General features: G+C 39.8%; 1 protein-coding gene across 4 annotated transcripts in view; it reads left to right on the top strand.

The window, feature by feature from the left end:
* arid3a (AT rich interactive domain 3A (BRIGHT-like)) overlaps positions 1–19591 on the top strand; it is a 49650-nt gene extending 30059 nt beyond the window's left edge. For 3 of the 4 annotated variants that reach the window (XM_046049938.1, XM_046049939.1, XM_046049937.1), the window contains 6 exons: positions 2563–2635; positions 4025–4208; positions 5628–5875; positions 6509–6799; positions 9293–9382; positions 11490–19591. In XM_046049938.1, the coding sequence (XP_045905894.1) occupies positions 2563–2635; positions 4025–4208; positions 5628–5875; positions 6509–6799; positions 9293–9382; positions 11490–11638 (1035 nt within the window). In that variant the 3' untranslated portion in view covers positions 11639–19591. The remainder of the gene's footprint in view (positions 1–2562; positions 2636–4024; positions 4209–5627; positions 5876–6508; positions 6800–9292; positions 9383–11489) is intronic. The other variant, XM_046049940.1, reaches the window with a different exon arrangement.
* The last annotated feature ends 957 nt before the right edge of the window (positions 19592–20548 follow it).

The raw sequence follows: 20548 nt of genomic DNA, 5'->3' as shown, positions 1-20548 counted from the left end.
TTCACTCCAGTGTGAAGGAGGACTACAGGGACTGAGATCTGAGCGTTAGCCCCATTGGTTCCATGTGACGGCACTCCCACCGCACCACTAGGGAAATATTTGTTTGTGTGATTAGGACAGAGAGAGCGAGGGGGGGATAGAGAGCAAATAAAAGTGACATGGGGGGATGGTAGTTGGGGGGTAATTTCAAAGATTTATGGTGCGGCACTTCACAAAATGCATGCATCCTGTAATTAAAACTCCCCCTTGCCTCCAGCAGGCCCGTACATTAGCTGGCATCCCCCACCCCATCCACCTCAACCCTCTTCAGTCCAACAGTCCCCACCCCTCTGTTCCCCCCCCAACCCACTACATAATAAGATCTTGTAGCAGCTTGGTGTCACTAATGAGGGTCGAATGCCACAATGAGGGACAGTCTGTTAGTGGTTAGAGGCCATTACTGTCACCGTCATACAGCTGGAAGAGCCTTTCATTTTCATTTTCTCTGTCCGGGTGCTTGAAGCAAACACTGAAATCCTTTAGTAACTAACTGAAGTTTGGTGTTTTATTTACCGTCACTTATTGGTGTGGTGGCAGAGTAGCTTAGAGGTTAGCAAGTAAATTGGAACTAATCTCAGAATGCACATTTCTAATCAAATGTCAAATGAGCGTGCAGATCCTTCAATTAGACGCCTTGTTTGAGATGTAGCACACACATGCTCATTCAGTGGTGATTTCATCAGTGATGCTTGTTACAGGATTATATTGAAAAAATAAATGGTAAATGTTCTGTATTTGTAGAGCACCTTTTTAGTCTTTTCGACCACTCAAAGCGATTTACACTACATCACATTCACCCCATTCACACACATTCATACACTGATGAGCAAGCTAAGTTGCCAACTACCCACCAGAAACGGAAATTAACTTAATCACGATGGCACAGCCATCGTCAGCAATTTGGGGTTCAGTGTCTTGCCCAAGGACACTTCAATGTGTAGATTGTGCGAGCCAGGGATCAAACCACCGACCTTCTGATAAGTGGGCGACTGCTCTATCCCCTGAGCTACAAAATTAGGTGTTTGTTTATTTTAGTAATTTTTTTTGAGCAAAATCTTAAACATTCTCTGGTTTCAGATTCTCCTGTGTGAGGATGTCCTGCTTTTCTCTGTTTTTATATGATCGTAAACTGAATGTCTTTGGGTTTTGGACTGTTGGTTGGACCAAATTTTATAGAGTAAATGATTTATTGAGGAAATAATCAGCAGACTAATCGTTAAATAAATAGTGCGCATATTAACAGTTTTTCAGTGTTGGTTATTTGTACACAGCGCTCTCATTTGGTGTTTAAAATACTAGAAAAGAGGGAAAAATGGTCATCTCAATTTCCTGTGTTCAAGAAGTTTTTTTGTCGGATTTACAGTCCAAAGATATGCAATTTATTGTCACAACACAAAAACAAGCAGCAAATCCACACAATTGAGAAGCTAAGACCAGAGAATATTTGACATCCGTTTTCTGTCAAACAATTCACTTCTTTAGCTCTAATGAAATGGTCACATGCTGTGAGGTTTATGCTTTCCTGTGATGTGATATAAAAAGTCACTACAACAAATGGCAACTTGTGGTTTGGTCTTCAAGCTGTGGGCTGTTGTGTCTGTGTAGTAACAATACGCTCTCTTTGTTAGGTGGTGCTCAGCTGTAGACTGTGTTTCACAACCTGCTATTTTCAATAAGAGATTATGAAACTCTACAACCTCACATAGATACCATGTGATATTTAGTTGTCAAGATTTCTATGCTCAACCTAGACTGGTGGTTATAACTGTGAACCCTGTGAACCCCTGAGATACTGAAGCTGTACCACTGCTGCTCACTCACCTATGATGGACTACGTGTTAGCGTCAAATGTGTGTTGCACATCTTTTAATTGCTGTGAATGAACAATAGTCACATGAGAATATAAGCCTTAAAATTGGATTTATTGTTGTGTGGTGTTACTTACACTGAGAGCAAATAAAGTGACATGGTAGTTGGTGTTTAATTTCAAAGTTTGTTGATATGTGTGTGACAAATAAATAGAAAGACCTCCAACAATATATTTCACTATCACGCTGACTACTAGGCAGGGAAAACAACCACAGGCTCAATGGCCTCACTGTCCTCCCCTGAGAGGGCGCCCCACTTTTACTGTTAACTTTCACCGAACTTTCCAGAGCCCGGGGCCCCACCAGCAGCTGGACCCACATCATGTTCTCATCAAGCCAGACTAGTCTTTAGGTTTCTCTCTCTGTCATCTCCTCTTATGATCAGAAAGCAAGTGATTGGTTTCTCACGACAGATCTTTAAGGATGAATATCTGTTTTATTTTCTTTGTTAAGCAGTATATTGGTTTTCAAAGTAACAGCGGGAGCACTGAGGACATTTTCTGTCAGCTAATCGTTGCATCATTTCAGCTTTCAGATTGCTTTTTGTGACAGCAGAACACCCTGGGTTTTAGTATTTTTTATTTCGGATCTCAAACTTTTGTTTTTGTCAGATATACAGTCACTTTATCTGTGTCTCTCCTCTTCCTCCCCACAGCTGTATGAACTGGACAGAGACCCAAAGAGGAAAGAGTTTCTGGATGACCTCTTCAGCTTTATGCAAAAAAGAGGTATGAAACTGTGTGTGTGTGTGTGTGTGTGTGTGTATGTGTGTGTGTTTGAGTCTGCATTTGTGCATCACATTTACTCTCACTCATTAAATTAAAACCTACATCCATCAGTTTCTTATCTTGTCATAGTATATCTCCTTGCTTTATCTCCACCCAGCTTCACACAGAGACTCTTAATAATTGGGTATAGAGATGGATGAACCCCCCCCTCTGACACACAACACTGCACTGTCTACTCATCTTTCACTCACCTGGGTTGGGCCTTTATTCATTTCAGAGATGATTTCTTTATAGTTGCACAGCCTCTTGTCGTTCCCAGGCTATAACTAGAAGGGATCAATGCCTGGGAATGGATTGGTTTACCTTCCCATCCCCACACTCACACACACAAACATTGACACAGCCACCATGCAGGATCTTCGCAATGGTGACACACACAGCATCAAAACTGCCAACTGAGCCAAATAAATTCCCATTTCTCCTCATCCGGAAAACTCATTGTCATACTTGGGAAATTGTCAGTTGTGCAATATTGTGTTTTCTCATTCACAAACAGACAACTCAGCACACATACCAAGCAGCATTGTTAAACTGACATGTTGACTTTTGGGGGATTTAATCAGGTCAGTGGGCCGAGAACTGACATGAGAGACAACAGACATGTGCTCACAACTGAAAAACCAGTACTGAATATTTACAGTGTCAGAACCACCGGCAGTGGGCGGATCTGCCAAATCCGCTTTCAGAATCTGAGAGTGCCATCTAAAGGCCGTACCAATAACTGGGGCGTCAGTCCTCAAAATGGAAATCGAGGATTAATTATATTTTATGTCAAACGTGGGCCTGAAGATTGTGTTTGGATTCACATATATTAATACAATATTAAAGGCACTGATTATCTCTTGTCCCCAGGAATGTTGTCTCATACTTTCCATTAACATATATTCACGTCATATTTAGTTTGAAAGATCCATCAACATTGAATGATATCACACAAGTACACCACACTGTATTTCTCAAATATAAGTCTATTTTCAGGTAACTTCCCCTCATTAGGGTCAGGTTGTTTCCAGTTCCCTTATACAATCCAATCGATTTAATCACATGACAATTTGATGGAAGGAAAGGAAGAAAGTCAGAAGATCCTCTGGCCTAAGATAGCTTCCTGGCCTGGCATTATGTATTTGGCTGGTAAAATGGTCAAAGCAACACCTACATTTCGGGGAATGAAAGACACAGTTGTCTATTCAAACATGTGTCATACCCCAAAGATTCCCAGCAGGAACCAGTGCAGGAAGATTGTTGATCCTCTGTGTGTGTTTGTGTGTGTGTGTGTGTGTGTGTGTGTGTGTGTGTGTGGTGTGTGTGTGTGTGTGTGTGTTATTCCAGGAACCCCGGTGAATCGTATTCCCATCATGGCCAAGCAAGTTCTGGATCTGTACATGCTCTACAGGCTGGTGACAGAGAAGGGCGGCCTTGTGGAGGTCATCAACAAGAAACTGTGGAGGGAGATCACCAAGGGACTCAACCTGCCTACCTCAATCACAAGTGCAGCCTTCACCCTCCGCACACAGTAAGTACTCACACAGACACACAGGTGTGGTCAAAGCTGTTTTTCTTTGGTCTGAATTGTAGCTGTTGGTTTCAAGCCATGAGGGCCTGTAAAGAAAGCTTACAAGTTCTCTAGCTTATTTATTGGACTGGTTGTTTACTGTTGTGTTGCCAGAATAAAAATAAATAACATATCACAAATGATGTGAGTTTCTATTACTTATTTGCACGCACCTTGTGGAGCTGCTGTCTGTCAGCTGCCAAACAACAATTTAATTTGACCAAATAATTAAACCCTCTTTTTCAAGTCATTTTCTGTAGTGGTATATTACAAGTTAACAGTGCAACTACTTGTAGGTATTCTCTCGCTAATTTGAGGCTAACTGTTAACCATTTGTGTACCAAATAAATTGACTAGACACGGACAAACAGTCGTTATATTTTAATTATTTGATCAAAATTATTGCTAGGGACCATTAAGTAGTCACTTGATATTGGTAGCGACATGTCCCCATCCATTTCTAGGCACGTTGGATTAAGTGCTGGAAAATTTCACTGTAGCCAGTGATCTACTATGAACATTTACGTATTTAACAGGGTACTCCAGTGATTTGGTATTGTACTTCGATAAAGTTTGGGGACATGTGAGAGACTATTTAATAAACGAATGGTCAAAAGCAAAGCAGCAGAGATCGAGATATCCTGACTTTTAGTTACTAATATAGGTGAAACTCCAAAAGCAATAAATCATACAATTTCCACAATGCATCTTGATAGCATTTTTCTTCTTTATGTCCATGTCCAAGCCCCATGTTATGTTACACAGGATTTCTGTTAAAAAACGGCTGTCATTAAGCCCAAGCTCGTCGTTTTCACATGCTGAGTCATTATCAAACTGATCTTAATGTGCAGAATTTGTGGAATACCCCTTTAAGCTGACTTATAGCTCAGCCCACCCTGTAAAGCTTTGCATGCATTTAGGTTTTAGGAACTAATTGACATTTTCAGTAGTACATAAATACATGGTAGCGATGCACCGAATGTTCGGCCAATGAAATTAATCGACCGAAAATAACACTTTCGGTGTTCGGCCTAATAAGTCAAAAGACTGATTAAATTTTATTGAACAATTACGTTGATATGTTATGCAATACAATACAGCCTATGGATACACATGTGACAATGTCCGGTTTTCAAAATAAGGTTTCTATACAGTATGGAAAATAAGATTAATTGGATTGTTTTCACAGAAAGTATAAAACATACTACATGTGTACATTAAAAGTAAATGGACCCATGTAATTTACTTTACCCACCCACTTGGGCCATAGACCCACCCCCCAAAGTCTCTTCAAATCTTGTGGGAAACACATTTTGACTATTTAATTTATGCAAGAATTTTCATTTTTGGTGCATCCCTAATACATGGTGTTCCTTCCAGATACATGAAGTACCTGTACCCATATGAATGTGATAAGAGGGGTCTGAGCAACCCCAACGAGCTCCAGGCAGCCATCGACAGTAATCGGCGGGAAGGCCGACGGCAAAGCTTTGGCAGCTCCCTCTTCACCTACTCGCCCAATGGGACGCCCACCATGCTCTCCTCTCCGAAGCTCCCCACGACAAGTGTGGGCATGACAGTGGGCACCAACGGGGCATCGCTGACGCCCATCCAGAAGATCAAGAAAGGTGCGATTTGAGTATTATGATGTGCTCCCGCCACATGGGATTAACTGAGTCAATGATTGAAATTGAAGACATGGAAGCATGAAAGAGGAAATTTTGAGTCATCAGAACATATAATGAGTGACTGTAGATTGTCCTTTTTTAACACATATGAATGTGGTACTGTCATGAGCTCCTGATTTAGTAACTGTGAGCTTTGGGTCAGTCTTCTAAAATGACAAATACATTAAGTAGATGGGTTTTCTTGACATTACAATGGAAAATTGTGATGGAAAATGTCTTAAAATCATTAAAACTTGCCTATATCATTTTGAAAATAACAAATCTTCAATCAGAAGTCAGGAGGCAGGTTAAAATGAGGGTTGTGTACAAACCTTGAGTTTTCAAGCAGTAGACTTATCACCAGAAAGCAGTCGTGAAAAGCATTTTTGATTTGCTGTCCTCTCTGCTGTTAGATATGTTAACCAATAGTAAGCAGTACAGTGTGCATCTTACACAAGATGACCACACTGACAGCAGTGTGGTCAGGGAGGAACATAATCTGTACCTTGCCTGGATAACGCATCATATTCAGTTGTATCTGAGTTTTCTTAACTTACAGTGCCCCTTCTCTCCCTCTCTGTGGTGTCCGGCCAGAAGAGGAGGGAGGCCAGCCGCTGCCAGGGATCGGTATGTCTCGTTTGCCAGCGGGGGCTTTGGCGGGTCACTCGGTGGCTGCTGTGCAGGCAGCGGCAGCTCAGGCAGCCATGGCGGCTCAGGTGGCGGCTCTGGAGCAGCTGAGGGACAAACTGGAGGCCGGCGAGCCACCAGAGAAGAAGATGGCGCTGCCTGCCGAGGAACACCACCGACTGCTGCAGAGAGCGCTGCAACACAACCTGCTGGCAATGACCGCTCAGATACCAATGAACATCCGCATCAATAACCAAGGTATTGAACACACTGTGGGGTTTCTGATATATTCAGCTGACAGGAGGAGAACAAAAAAAACAGTCAGACATGATTTTCATGTTTTCACATGAAGTCTGTGTTCCCCTGTTGGTTGAGAAAATTCTTCTACTATCTAATCAACATTAAACAAAAGTATAAACCATCTTTCTTACATCGTCTCAAAATGTCTTACTAAGGATAAATGTGTCACCACAATCATGTGAAATTAACACTAGAACCACCAACGGATCAAATTTACCCGCGGATGTTTTTTGATTGTATGTATCTTTGTTTCAATATAATATTCAAGTCCCCCAGTCTCTGACTTTTCCTAAAAGTGTGTTATGTAGCACCCCATATTGTTAATGTCAATATAAAGCCAGATTTAAAAAATGGGCATTTATACCTATAAGTGCCGGCGTCATTTTAGCGCTGTTCATGTCACGCGTTTAGATAAACATTCTATGTTGCTATTGGCAACGCCTTTCCCACTACAGGCATTACACTTGCTCAGCGAAGTGAGTAAAGGAGAGTCTGATGGTGGGGGCGGAGCGACGTGTCCTAGGTTGATTCTGCCTCTGACGGGTCATTACCTGACAGCAATCCACTTGAATGAAGTAAATTTGCATATAAGCCGCTGCTCATAGGTTTTGTTTAGGCTACATGATCATCAAAACTAATGCTGCAGTAGTCTAGTTTTTCCCTGTGATAGAGGTGTGTTCTGCGGTCCCTTCAAGAGAGCGTGCGGCTCCCTCATGTGCTTTTTGACCGGCTATAACTTTTCCAGTGCTGTGTATTTTTTAGTATAAGTGATTAGGCCTATACATTTTTCCATTGGGCAAAATTCTTCTATAAATTTTGGAGTTGATAATAGTTGTTTTTTTCGAATAAAAAGCCTACTTTTATTTGGACTATTTATGTGTTTTACTCTCTGGATGCTCGATGGAGTCCAAAAAAACAAGCAGAACAGTAAGAACTATCCGATATTATGAGGTTATTTTTACCGCCTATAAAACACTACAACATTCAGTCTTTTTTGTAAATTGTATGCTGCATTTAAATTCAAGTGTGTTTAGAATATAACTAGGCTATACATTTACATTTATCTGACTCTTTTATCCAAAGCGACTTACAATTTCTGTCAGAGGTTGCACACCTCTGGAGCAACTAGGGGTTAAGTGTCTTGCTCAAGGACACATTGGTATATGGGTCACAGTGGGGGATTGAACCCGGCATGTGTCTTATTCGTTGCTCCATCACCACCCCATCTATAACAGCAGCAAGTGGATGACATCAAAAGAGCCGCCGCATGTGAATATGCCCTTCACAGATGCGCAGCACAAGCGAACGACAATGAATAAAATAATAAAATAAACATTCTGTAAATGCCTGAAATATGGGGATGGTGTTTGTAGGAAATGCACAGCCAATGTGCTAAATGTTTCCCAAAGTCAAAATCACGACATTTTTATAGCAGGTAAACTTTACCCGCTATGGCGGTTATAGGTATACAACGAACCCTGGCAGTTCTAGTGTTAAACAGTAATTTCCAAACCTAAGACTACTGGAAAACCAGACTGCCCTGTCTTAAAAAAAGAAGATCTCATCCTTGGTCTGACTAATTACTATTAGTTTTTATCTCTGTTCAGTTTAAGAAAGTTAATACTTGGCCGTCTATTTCCATCACAGTGACAGGTTGCAGAAGATAGGAACAGGGTCATTTGGGTCAACAGACATCAATATATGCATATTATCCTCATAAAAATAAAATGATAACCCCTGGTGATTAATAACGTTGCCTAAAGGTATGTACATAGATAATAGAAGAGGGTCTGCAGGGTGCTGCCTTAAGGAAATTGACCAGAAGTTTTTCAAGATTCTTCATAAGCTTTGGGGGGGGAAAGAGACACTAACGCACATCACTGTTACTAGATCACATCTGCTGTGGGAATCATTGCGGATTTTACGTTCCATTGTTTTACCCCAGAATTTACATGAGCTTGATTTTACATGTTCTCACTCTTTCTGGCAGTTAGTATCACAAGACATTCTTGTCATCTTACCACAAACCACAGCACCTAACAGTGAGGAAGTAACCCACAGCAGGCCTATATGTTGACCTGCTTAGCTTACAGAAGACGCATGCATGCACACAGCACGTGTGTTAGTCTGTGCGGGGATTCCCTTCTGCCAGGCACTTTGATCGTATCGCAGAGTTTGTCTTTGTTACTGTCTATCTGATAGAACATGCATGGAACTGTTTCTCAGTACTGAAAATACAGGTGACTTCAGAGAAATGAAATGGACATTCTTGCAAAGTTATTGTGTTGCTGTAAAAGGGTGTTCTTGAGTTGCTTTAGTTTGTTGTGCTTTTTTGGGACAATTCACCTCTGGAGTAGTTTTAAAAAGAAGTCATGCAGTTTTAATAAAATAACAGTGTAAGTGATTTGGTTTTGTTAACACAGCTCTACTTTGTGGTTGTCTTCCTCACAGACAGCAGGCAGGACTCGGCCCTGAACCTCACCACCAACGGCACAAGCAGCATCAGCATGTCAGTGGAACTCAATGGAGTCGTGTACAATGGTGAGAATCGCTGTCAAGTGGCACAGGAAGTCCAGCTGACCACTTCCTTTCTAATCAGTTAATTTATACTTTGATTTAAGAAATAATCTCATTAAGTTGTTCATCATTTTAACATTTCCGAGCTCGAGACGTTCATGTCTGTACATTAAGCGTGGTGGAACTAGAGTGAGGAGACGATTAGCTCACCTTGCTCTCTCAAAAGTTAAGAAATCTGCCTACCAACTGCTCGAAGATCGCTAATTAACATGTTGCGACATGTTTGTTTAAACTGTACTTTTAGGTGGAGTTAAGTGATGTAATTGTATCTAGGTGGACAACAGCCAGGTTGCAGTGACTTCCCAGAGTCTTGTTGTCACAGTATCACTGAGGGTTTGGTACCATCAAGGGTGTAATTTCCACTGAGAATTTGGTGGTGGTGGAAGGAGGGGCGGATATACCGTCGCCTGGGAACCAGATGAATCTGCCGAGCTCATTTTTCATTTGATGCGCAGATACATCTTGCCTCCCTCCCATTCAGACAGATTTCCACCAATCCTGCATCCGGTTAAGCCAATCTCAACTGTTTATCTAATATGGGGCGGGTTTCATTCAACGACTGACGGAGGATCATCACCAGTCTAGATTTGAAAAGTCTGCAGGTCTGTTCAGCACAACGCACCAGGCTCCCAAACTGTCAAACTAGGTAGTGCTGATTAAACATGAATCAAGATTCTATTTCCCACCTCAAATGTTTTCAGAAACACATCATAGTGTTTGTGACCAGCCTGTCATTTTTTTCCTGCTTGAAAAAGCACTTCCCCAACTTCTCCCTCCCAGCTCCATCTCCAGTCTTCTTATCTGATTCAAACACAGGAAATAAGCATATTTACCAAAAATTTTGAGTAATTTTTTAAAATATTAAATAACTGGACAGAGCCATGCTAGCTGTTTCCCCCCGCTTTCCTGCGTTTATGGTAAGTCCTGGCTCTGGCGTCTGGTACTTAAAGCAGCAATAAGCAATTTGAACATACACAATGCAAAACCGGGCGGCGTGGTGGATAACAACGTTTGCCTCACAGCAAGAAGGTCGTGGGTTCGAACCTTGGTCGTTCCAGGACTTTCTGTGTGGAGTTTGCATGTTCTACCCGTGTTCTCGTAGGTGCTCCGGCTTCCTCCCACCGTCCAAAGACATGCAGACTACATTAATTGGTGACTCTAAATTGTCCTTAGGTATGCGTGTGACTGGTTGTTAGTCTATGTGTGGCTCTGCGATGGACTGGCGACCTGTCCAGGATGTACCCCGCCTTTTGCTCGATATCAGCAGGGATTGGCTCCGGCACCCCTGCGACCCTGTACGCAGGATAAGCGGTTGACGATGGATGGATGGACAATGCAAAACCTTCGGCCTCTCACTCCTGTGGTGGGAATGAGGGTGTTCAAATAAACAGCTCAGGCAAACACTTGTCTTTCTGTGAATTTTATTCAAGTCTTCTGTAGAAGGAATTCACTGGGACACACACGCATCAGAGTATCATCCGAGTGAGCTACAGTGTCTGAGCACATGCCGCTTTTAACCTAATCTCCGTTGAGCCAAATGAGGCACCAAACATTCACGCTCATTTTGCGGACTTGAAGTGGAAACTTGTCATCTCTTCATTTATATTTAGGGCTTTCTTTTTCTCTCTCCTCCTCCAAGGCCTTCCTTCTTTCGGCTTGTTTTGTACTATACACCGTTGTAGGCAAAGGAGGTATTGGAAACCAAGACACGGAAAACCCTGATGACCCTTGTTTTTACATAGTTGCTGTGATTGGTTGTTTGATTCAGACCTGGTCCAGTTTTTTAAACAACTAAATACAAAGGGGCAGGCTCTCACAGACACATTTATTTCATAGGAACCCTTCAATTATACATTGTTAGTGACATGCAATGGTCAAAATTTGTTATTTCAACCAAAATGAAGCAGCTTTAACATAAAAACATGATATTTTCATCCAACACTCAAAAAAAAAGGAGTGTATTTCCCCGAAGTGTTTAACTATTCCTTTAAGTTTTATTTTTAAATGGAGATGGAATTAAACAGGCATACTTTGTATTCTAACCTAAATTCTTGTATCTTTTTCTTTCTAGGCGTTCTTTTTGCTCAGGCAGCAGCAGGGTCAGCCTTGTCCGGTACATCTGGATCGTCTGTCTCCAACAAGACGGCCCGTGTCGCTCCACAGCAGCAACAGCAGCACACACCTACCTCAACCTCAACATCCAGCAACTCATTGTCTTAACAAAACCCCAGCCCTTCCCCTTTTATTATTATTTTTTTAATTACCACGCTAAGTAAAGCCAAAAATCAACCTCATTTTCTACATAATCTATGCCAAAAAGAGAAGAACCATAAACTGTACAGAGACACAAACTGAAACTCGGATCACTTGAAGTACACTATCTCAGGTTTTCTCTCACCAACTCACCTCTTTTGTTCTTCATAGCCAAAATGATTTCGTAAAAGAAAAAAAGACCCAACTGAGAGCCAGTATATGCTACACAAATATGTATGCACAGCCTGTGAATTATTTATTTCTGCATAAATGTACAGATTACTGAAGAACAAAAGAGATGGTAATAACTAGGAAGGTTAATGCACTGTTTACACACACAAACACAGCTACCGATTGACAGCGTTTTATCCTCTAGGGGAGAGATTTTTTATTTTTTATTTTATCTTTTCACTGTCGTTATTATCGTTATTGTTATTCTCTTTATTGTGTTATATCATTTTAAACAATCGTTAACAATCCTCTCACTGCAGGAAAAAAATCTATATATTTAGAATTCTATTAAAAAAAAAAAGAAAATATGAATATCTTCTATTTTTAGTCAGAAAAGCTTTAAAGGTATATGTTGTTTCTTCAGGGCATATAACAATGTACCGCTGTGACCTCATTTTGTGTAAAAACCGTATACCTTATTCACATGGCAGCCATTTTGGATCTGTGTATGGACGAGCGAGTCCAGTGCATGTCTGCGCTCCTGTTGTTGGTGCCCAGATACACATCATATCAGTGTCACAGATTCTCCAGTGAAACACAAATATGAAACAACTGGATCTCAAGAATCTGCAAGGAAATTGGTTCATACATTTGATCCATTATTGATCGCTACCAGAGTCTAGGTAGTAGCCTAATTAGCTACGTAGCTGACATCCCTGCTGAATTCTAGCAGCTGCTGTGGTTCTTCTTCCTGAGACAGCTGGCTATTTTTTATCCATAATCCTCACCTGTTTGTTGACATAAGGCCAGTTCAGTGTATATGTATGCTAATCTTGCAGGTAGTTTGTCAAGCTTAATGTTCATAATGGCTGTTTGTGCAGGTGGGGAAATTAACTACGGCCTTTCTGCACCTCAACACGCTGGGCTTTCTGAGCCTCAGCTACATCCACACCGTTCCTGTTGCGATTATTACACGTTGTTCAATTTTTCTCAGGTGTCTGCCTGCTCATCGCATTGTACAGTATCTGGATGCAATGCAATGCTTTGCAACATCTTTCTCTGCTGAAAGATGACATTTTTATTTTCTTATTTTTCTAATTTGTCTTAAGGTCAGATGCATGCCCGTGTTTGTAGATGAAGCTCTTCAGCTAACAGGAGTCGTGTATCCACTAAATCCATGTCACTGTTGGAGACACTCACATGGGTGGACAATCAGGTGTCAGAAGAAGCTATCTGAGCTTCAGAAGAAACTCATCCTGACAGTTATTTCAGCTCATATCAGACGTTTTGTTTTTTATATTATAGATTACAGATGCTTTTATTTTTTGTGCCCACTTTGTGTTTTGTTTTGCATGACTTAGTGCTTCTTCTGATCCAAGTGCTTCTTATCCTGTGCTGTGACCGGGACAGGGTCTCCTTAAGACTAGCTTGCCAATGATATAGCAGAGAATGTCATGTGATCCTCTGACTGTTTTTAGATAATGCTTATTTGGGGCTTTTGACAATGTGAGCTCAGAGGTAATCATAGCCGTGGCTGAGCGCTTGATTGTGTCATTCACTGCTGTTAGATTTATAAAAAGTTAAATCAGCCACAGTGGAGAAACTATATCATTCATAATTAGATGTGTCTCTGGATTTTGAAGTAGATCAATCACTCAGCTTTTTGAACTTTAACCTCTCTCTCTGGACTGTTAGCTGTTAAAGATTGTTGCTCAACCCCCCACCCCTACACAAAGCAGCCTCTTTCCTACTGACGTTAGGAAGTAAATCAGGCTTTGTATGTGGGTTCTGTTCTGAGGCCTTAACACAGCATGAGATGACCAGAGAGCGAGCAGTCCCTCCAACTAATCAGTTTTTACTGTTCCAGTCAAATATCACCAGATGGCTGTAGTGGCTTTGATTCTGGACTCGCTTCTCGGTCGGAAATCACCACCAGCTGCTACACAAACACTGGTCAGTTTTTAAGAGTACTCTTTATCCTCAGACTGCCAACAACTTTCATTCAAATACACATACAATCATTAAATGCTGTTATTAAAGTTTGTAAAATAGTGAGAATACTTCTTGACATAAAGCAGTGAACTGCCCGGCTACACTTGTTTTATTACTTCACAAGAATTGTGCAGCAGCAGTTTGAACTTGTGGATAGGTAGATAATCAGAGATCATCACCTATATGAAATGGGTGCTACTGCTACAGTTTTATGTGTGTTTGAGGTTTTACATTTTATACCACCTGTCAGGTAAAATAACTTACTGTGACTGGCTCGCAGGCCAGAACAAAGAAGGGAGACATATGCCTAACTTAACAATAATAAACAGAAATTTATGAAAGTAGGTAAAAATAATTAATAATAATAATTAGAAACTCAGTGAGGTGCAAAAGTAAGTCAGTTCAAGAGATGTATCAAAGTGTATGAATGCAATGGCTGATAATGAGGTTTATGTTGTCAATCTAAAACATCATTCTGGCGTCTGGGCAGGCGGGCTTAAATAACACTGGCCAGATGTTCCCAGTTACTGCAATGGCACCTCAGCTACACCCAAACACACACTACACAGGACCAAGGCAAATGGCGCTGGGTCCATCAAACTATAAATAAACAATAATGGAGAATCATTGCGTCATACTAACCTTCAGTGATTATTAAATTCTCGAACAGAAGCATAGCTCAACTTGTTAGCTTTTTCATTAATCATTGAGCTTTCTCAGGCACTTGACTCTCAGAGAAGTGAGCTTAATTATTTGAAGAAAGAGTCAATATTCTACCAATAAACACGATTGTGTGATACAATTGAAAGCTCCAGAACAGATACTGAGCGAAGCTTGTGGTGAGATCCGTTTTCAGTCCCATCAGATCTGCTAGTTATTTCAGTAGCTTCCATGTTCATAGTTCACACGCCAAATACAGAACTTTGCCAAGTGTGCTAACAAAGCTTTTTTAGCCAGTTTAAAATAATAAATGTCAAACCTCAAACAGTCACAAACAGCAGTTACAAGAGGGAAAACTGCAGCTGTAACAGTTGTAGCCCACAGGGGGCATGTCTCAGAAGGTCAAACGGTGAAGGTGGCAAAGTTCGGACTTGCTGCATGTTGCACCTGTATTTCAGTACTGCTGACAACACTGAGCCTGGTTTAATTTGCTTTACATCACTGTCACTTTGTGTTCTTGTCCATAGGTTTTAGGTGAGGGTTCATGAAGTCTGTAGATTGCACGGTTCTGTTTATTAGCTTTCTCCTCTGTCCCCTACTTCTGCAGTTTTCTCAGAGGGTATCAGTATAATGCTGCTCACAAACAGCGGCTCTTTGGCTCTGACCACCAAGGTTTAACTCAACCAGATTGTTTTTTTGGTGTGAGAAACATTTGCTAAACTGAAACTCACGGTCTGTGTGCGACTATAGCTTTCTCTTAGCAGAGGTGGGAGATAATACAAAACCATGTTTAAACCAATGTGGCATTTATGCAGTATTGATGCAGTCTGATTGATCAGGTTATTGGTGTAAATTGGTTACAGAGGAAGGCAACATGTTTTTACAGTGAGAAATGTAGGTCAAGTGAAACAGTTCCTCACTGTGGACAGTTGAGTCGTGTACAGATGCACACTAATGCTGAACTGGCTTCTTTGCATTTGATTGCATTGACACCTTTTATCCAAAGCATTAAGCCTTGTGGTTACTTTTTATTTTAATCTGGGTCTTATTGTTGTAGTTTTGGCAACATACATTCTTGAAACCACTAAAAACCTGCTTTATTTATCTTTATGACTAGCCAGTTATTAGGTACAGTACTAACTCTGTAAACTCACGTTCATTTAGATCTGTTGGCTTTTTAGTAGGGTTAAGATTGTAACCCGAGTGAGGCATAAATTAGCTTAGCATGGTTTAACTTTTTCTGTAAAGCGCTTAACAGTAAATACAGAAACAGTGAAATAGAGAAAGGTTTTGAACTTCAAATTTTGAGGTTTATGATTAATAATCATTACTGACCTTACATGAAACATACAACATTTAGAAATGTTTGTCTCTATGTTTAAACAATCGAAAGGGAAAACACAGTATCTACAAATATAATGTATGTTTATTCAGTTATCTTTTACATTTGAACTTATAACTAGTGTAATAAATTATTTGTTAATAAAATAAATGTTTAATATGTGTATTATAGGTAGCTTAAGCACAAGAAATCACGTGATTTTCACTGCAGTCAGAAGCTACAGAGATGGCAGTTAATTCTATTCTGCTAGTTAGGCTAGTTAACATTTTGCAGGACTAGTTTATCCGGTGTTCCTTTTTTCTCTCCATTATTATTTAAGAGCTGATGTTTTATTTATATGGAATAACAAGCTCAGTTACTAGATTTTGGAGCATCAAATTTGATTTTTCAATTCCAGGAAACCAGAAATTGGACAAACTGGCTTTAACTATCTAGAGAAACTGCTGTGACTGCTGGAGTGCAGTCACAGCAGTTTGGTTTTCCGCACTGTCTCATAATTCTTATGAATTTCCACCCCCAAAAAATATACAGTTGATGGTATAATAATTTCTGTGATAAGGAAAAATGTCAAAAAGTCAGATTCTGGTCTTAACTCAGTATGTAGTTACTGCATTTTTCCTTGTAGGGCAGCAGTCTCTACAGTAATGGTGACGCAAACATGCTAAACTAGCCTATAGATATATATAACTTAGCCATGATGACTATGACAGAAAGACCCAGAGTGAAAAAAGAAACTAATTTAAAACAAATTTACATTTTAGTGTTGTCCTTCTCTTTCACCTGTGTAAGCAGGCTACTGTAAACTTCATTTATTACGATGGAAAAGGATATTTTTACTCCGTCAGTTTGGTGACATGCTGAAAGCCCAACATTTCCTCTCTCTCTCTCTCTCTCTCTCTCTCTCTCTCTCTCTCTCTCTCTCTCTCTCTCTCTCTCTCTCTCTCTCTCTCTCTCTCTCTCTCTCTCTTTTTCTATGAGTAGCAGATGTCACAGTTGCTGGTAATGGCTGACAATCAAATGGAGACATGCTGCGGCTGAAAGCATTGGTTTGGGGGGAGGGCTGCTGGAGAGAGCAAAATTCAATCAATACAATCTAAAGGATCAACATTACTTTTTTTTTTATTTGACCCTGAGACCTCTTGGCCCCAGAGACAACATTTAAGCACCTGCCCCCTTAAATGGATCTGTGTTTATCGTAGATCTATCGACAGGCTCTGTGAGATATTTGCATTTGAACAGTGGAGGAACTGCAGCACTCTCTCTCTCTGTTTCAGTGCGTTCACAGCAGCATCTCAGGGAAGGTCGGCATCTTTTTAATTGCGTGGTACACAATCAAGTGATGTTATGACAACACTGTATACCTCCAAACAATAACATCCCTTCAACCACAGTAAAACCCCGTTTCTACCTCAAGAACTAAATCTTTTGGCAGATTTCTTTGCTTCAGCCACAACAGAGAAGCCTGTTGAAGGTTTGTGCAAGAAAACCTCATCAAAATGTTGTTGATGCTGGTTTATAAAGACTTAAAGACACTCTTATGAAAGAGATTGTATTGACCACAGACAATCAGAAATCTGCTTAAAATTGTGACTAATCAATTTAAGTTGAGCAAGGGGATCCAGAGCTGTCAGTATAATTGAGGATTCAGTCCAAGTTTCAACCTCTTTACTAAGAGCTCCCCTCAGTGGAAGGTTTTGTTATGACAACACAAAAGGGTGTCTGACCCAAGGCGGCAAAGATTCAATGTCCTTCAGTTTGACAATTTACTGCAAAAAAAATACATATTTCCATGTCTTGGTTTCAACCTTGTTGAGGTGACAAAGCTTCTGAAACAGCATTTAGAATCTGTAGCTCATCAAGGCATTCAATTAATTCACTTAAAGAATTAGTCTACTCATTAAAAACACAGCAAACAATCAATGATTAAACATCCTGTCTTGCATGTTTCTCTGTAGCTTTGGTCAGTCACCTACCTACATATTTGATATCTGATATTTTAAGAAACATTGAAACGATCAGTCTTAACGCTGTAGCAGAGTTTCTAGCAGATTTTGGTTCAGACTGGTATTTTTTTCTGAATGCTACCAGCTGCGTGTCTGTGTCTGTGTGTTTGCTGCCGCTTTCACTCGTAGAACGTGCAAGTGATGACCATGCAGTTGTTGGCTTTATTTGTTCGTCAAAGGTACATCATTGTTGTTTGCAGTTAAAAGCTTGGATTGATTTTAAAAGTCTGCTGGTTTGGTGCATTCGTGTGCTGTTGTATTTATCAGAACAATGACTTAGCTGGACTCTATTAATCGCATTCTTAGTGAAAAATGCATTTTGTTTGTCTCTGAGTTTGATTTCCCGACAAATGTAGATTGTAAGTCTGGGAAGTCACAGCTTTCAATCAGCACAAACCCTCTGCGTCTCTCTTGGTTGGCTTGCTCGCTCTATGTCACAATGTCATAACATAAGAAAGTCATACGTTTCAAGCGTTTTACCTTGAAATATTGCTGCTTTTACTACCACCACAGCCATAGCTGAAGTACCTTTTGAAATCTTGTCCAGAGTGTCTTGTAGAGAAATTACTCTGACTCTTGTTCCCCACATGTTGACGACATGGAAATTCTGCTGCAACATTGACTGCTTACGGTGCATGTGGGTTTGGGGCTTTTGACTGGACTTCACCACTGACTTTACCTCCATCAGGAGGACTGTGGATAAGGAAAATGATGATGAGAAATAACAAGATGCCTTCTGCTGTGACAATGTTGTATGAATTAACCTGTATTACTAAGATTCATTAAATTGAATATTTCTGAACTATGGCTGTTTAGGGCTGTGAACTGTATCATGTTTATATTGTTTGTTTTGATTTATTTTTTTGCTTTTCTTTCCTTTTTTCCTCTGGATTTGCTGTAGCAACACCCGCACATGGAGATTACATTTAGAGCAGTTTTATAAATATGGCGATGATGATGATGTCATTATTTTAGGAAAGCATGTGATGTTTGTGGGGGCTTCACGTGTCTAACTTCAGAATTGAAACAAGGCTCTTGTCTTTTACAACTTCTCAGGAAAATCTACCTCTACCTCCAGTTTGATGCATTTAACCCAGTGAGGACTCAAGTTACAGTTTAGTGGGTACACAAAGAGGGCGGACACCAGGGTCCGAAATGAACTTCAACATACCAGTAACGTACTTTATAGATTAATTATAATCTCATGACACACATGAGATTGTATTGAAAATAATTATTGTGGTGTATTATATCATTATCTTGGCTGGAAAAAAAATAAAAATATATATATATTTGTCACCCTGGTAGGTGAACTGAGAGGTTAATTTTGGACACTGGGGTGGCTTTCTGTCTCTGTGTTTTCACTCTCTGTGTTACAGGCATCGTAACTCTTCTGCTGTTTAGTTTATTTGATGAGCAGCATCAACTACAGCGAACCTACAGCTAACTACTACTAGTACAAGTACTGCTTCTAGTGTCACTGTTAGTACTGCGAGTTGTCTTTTTTTCAGTCAGTTCTATTCATGTGTGCTTACTCCGCCTTTTTCTATAAATGATTAAATTTTTTGATGAATGGGATGTTTCCTGGTCCACAGTAACAGTGAAGTGGCGGCGGGCAATGCAACTGGTTGGTGTTTTTATTTTTTCGTTTTTGAAGGTTGGAGAGCTATTCTTGCCTATTTACTCTGTGTTTGTGTGAATACTTTTATTTTGAATCTGAAATTAATAAAATATCACCTTTCTTAAATGTCACCAGAGCTTTGAATGTTTTTTTTTTTATGTATACTAAAATGAGCTGTTTATCAGCGTAATCAAAAATGATATGTTCCTTCCCTTTTAATTAACCACATCTTTAATGGAAATGTGTTAATTATGTATTCATCAACATTGATAATGGCATGAAAAAGCCTTTTCACAAATTTCTTAAGTTTAGATCATCAGAATCAGAATCAGAAGGAGCTTTATTGCCAAGTAGTGTTTACACATACAAGGAATTTGCTGTGGTGATAAGGTGCTACATGTAGACAAACATACAGTCAACATAAATAAATGTATAAATGTCACTTTATCAAATAAGGTTTACTTTTATATGAAGTAAACTTTGTTGCTAATACTTATAGTACTTAAGTATATTTACTTAAGTAAAGTTTTGAATACAGGACTTTCACTTTAACTTGAGTGTTTTTGAAGTGGGATTTTGCTAAATTGCAGTTACATTGATCTTTTAAAAGTATACCACAGTGCAGAAATAGTCTGTCAGTCAAGTCATAGTCATGCATCAAATTTTTAAGGAAAAGTACAAAAGTATTAGCATTAAACTATATTTAAGTACTTAAGTAGTATGCATTCATTTGTTTATCACTCTAATGTTGCAGCTAGTGAAAACTGAGCTAATTTTAATTACTTTATCTACAGCTGGGTAGCTTTTGAAATTCCCCCTCGATCAATAATCTTATCTTATTACAATCATCAGAATTTATTGATTTTATTTGGTATAACAAATTTTCAAATTAACTAGTAATTAAAGTGATCTAATATGTGTAGTGGAGTAAAAAATACAATATTGGCTTTTGAATTTTAATGGAATAGAAGTAGCAAAAGATGTAGTAGCGGAAAATAGAAATACTCAAGTACAGTTCCTCAAAATTATACAGTACTTGAGTAAATGCACTTAGTTACTAGCTGCTGCTAAGTTGTTTTACTTTTTCC

The sequence above is a fragment of the Micropterus dolomieu genome, linkage group LG05 (assembly GCF_021292245.1).
Source record: "Micropterus dolomieu isolate WLL.071019.BEF.003 ecotype Adirondacks linkage group LG05, ASM2129224v1, whole genome shotgun sequence".
NCBI lineage: Eukaryota > Metazoa > Chordata > Actinopteri > Centrarchiformes > Centrarchidae > Micropterus > Micropterus dolomieu.
Note: the sequence above shows the minus strand (reverse complement) of the source record. Positions and strands in the feature narration are given on the sequence as shown.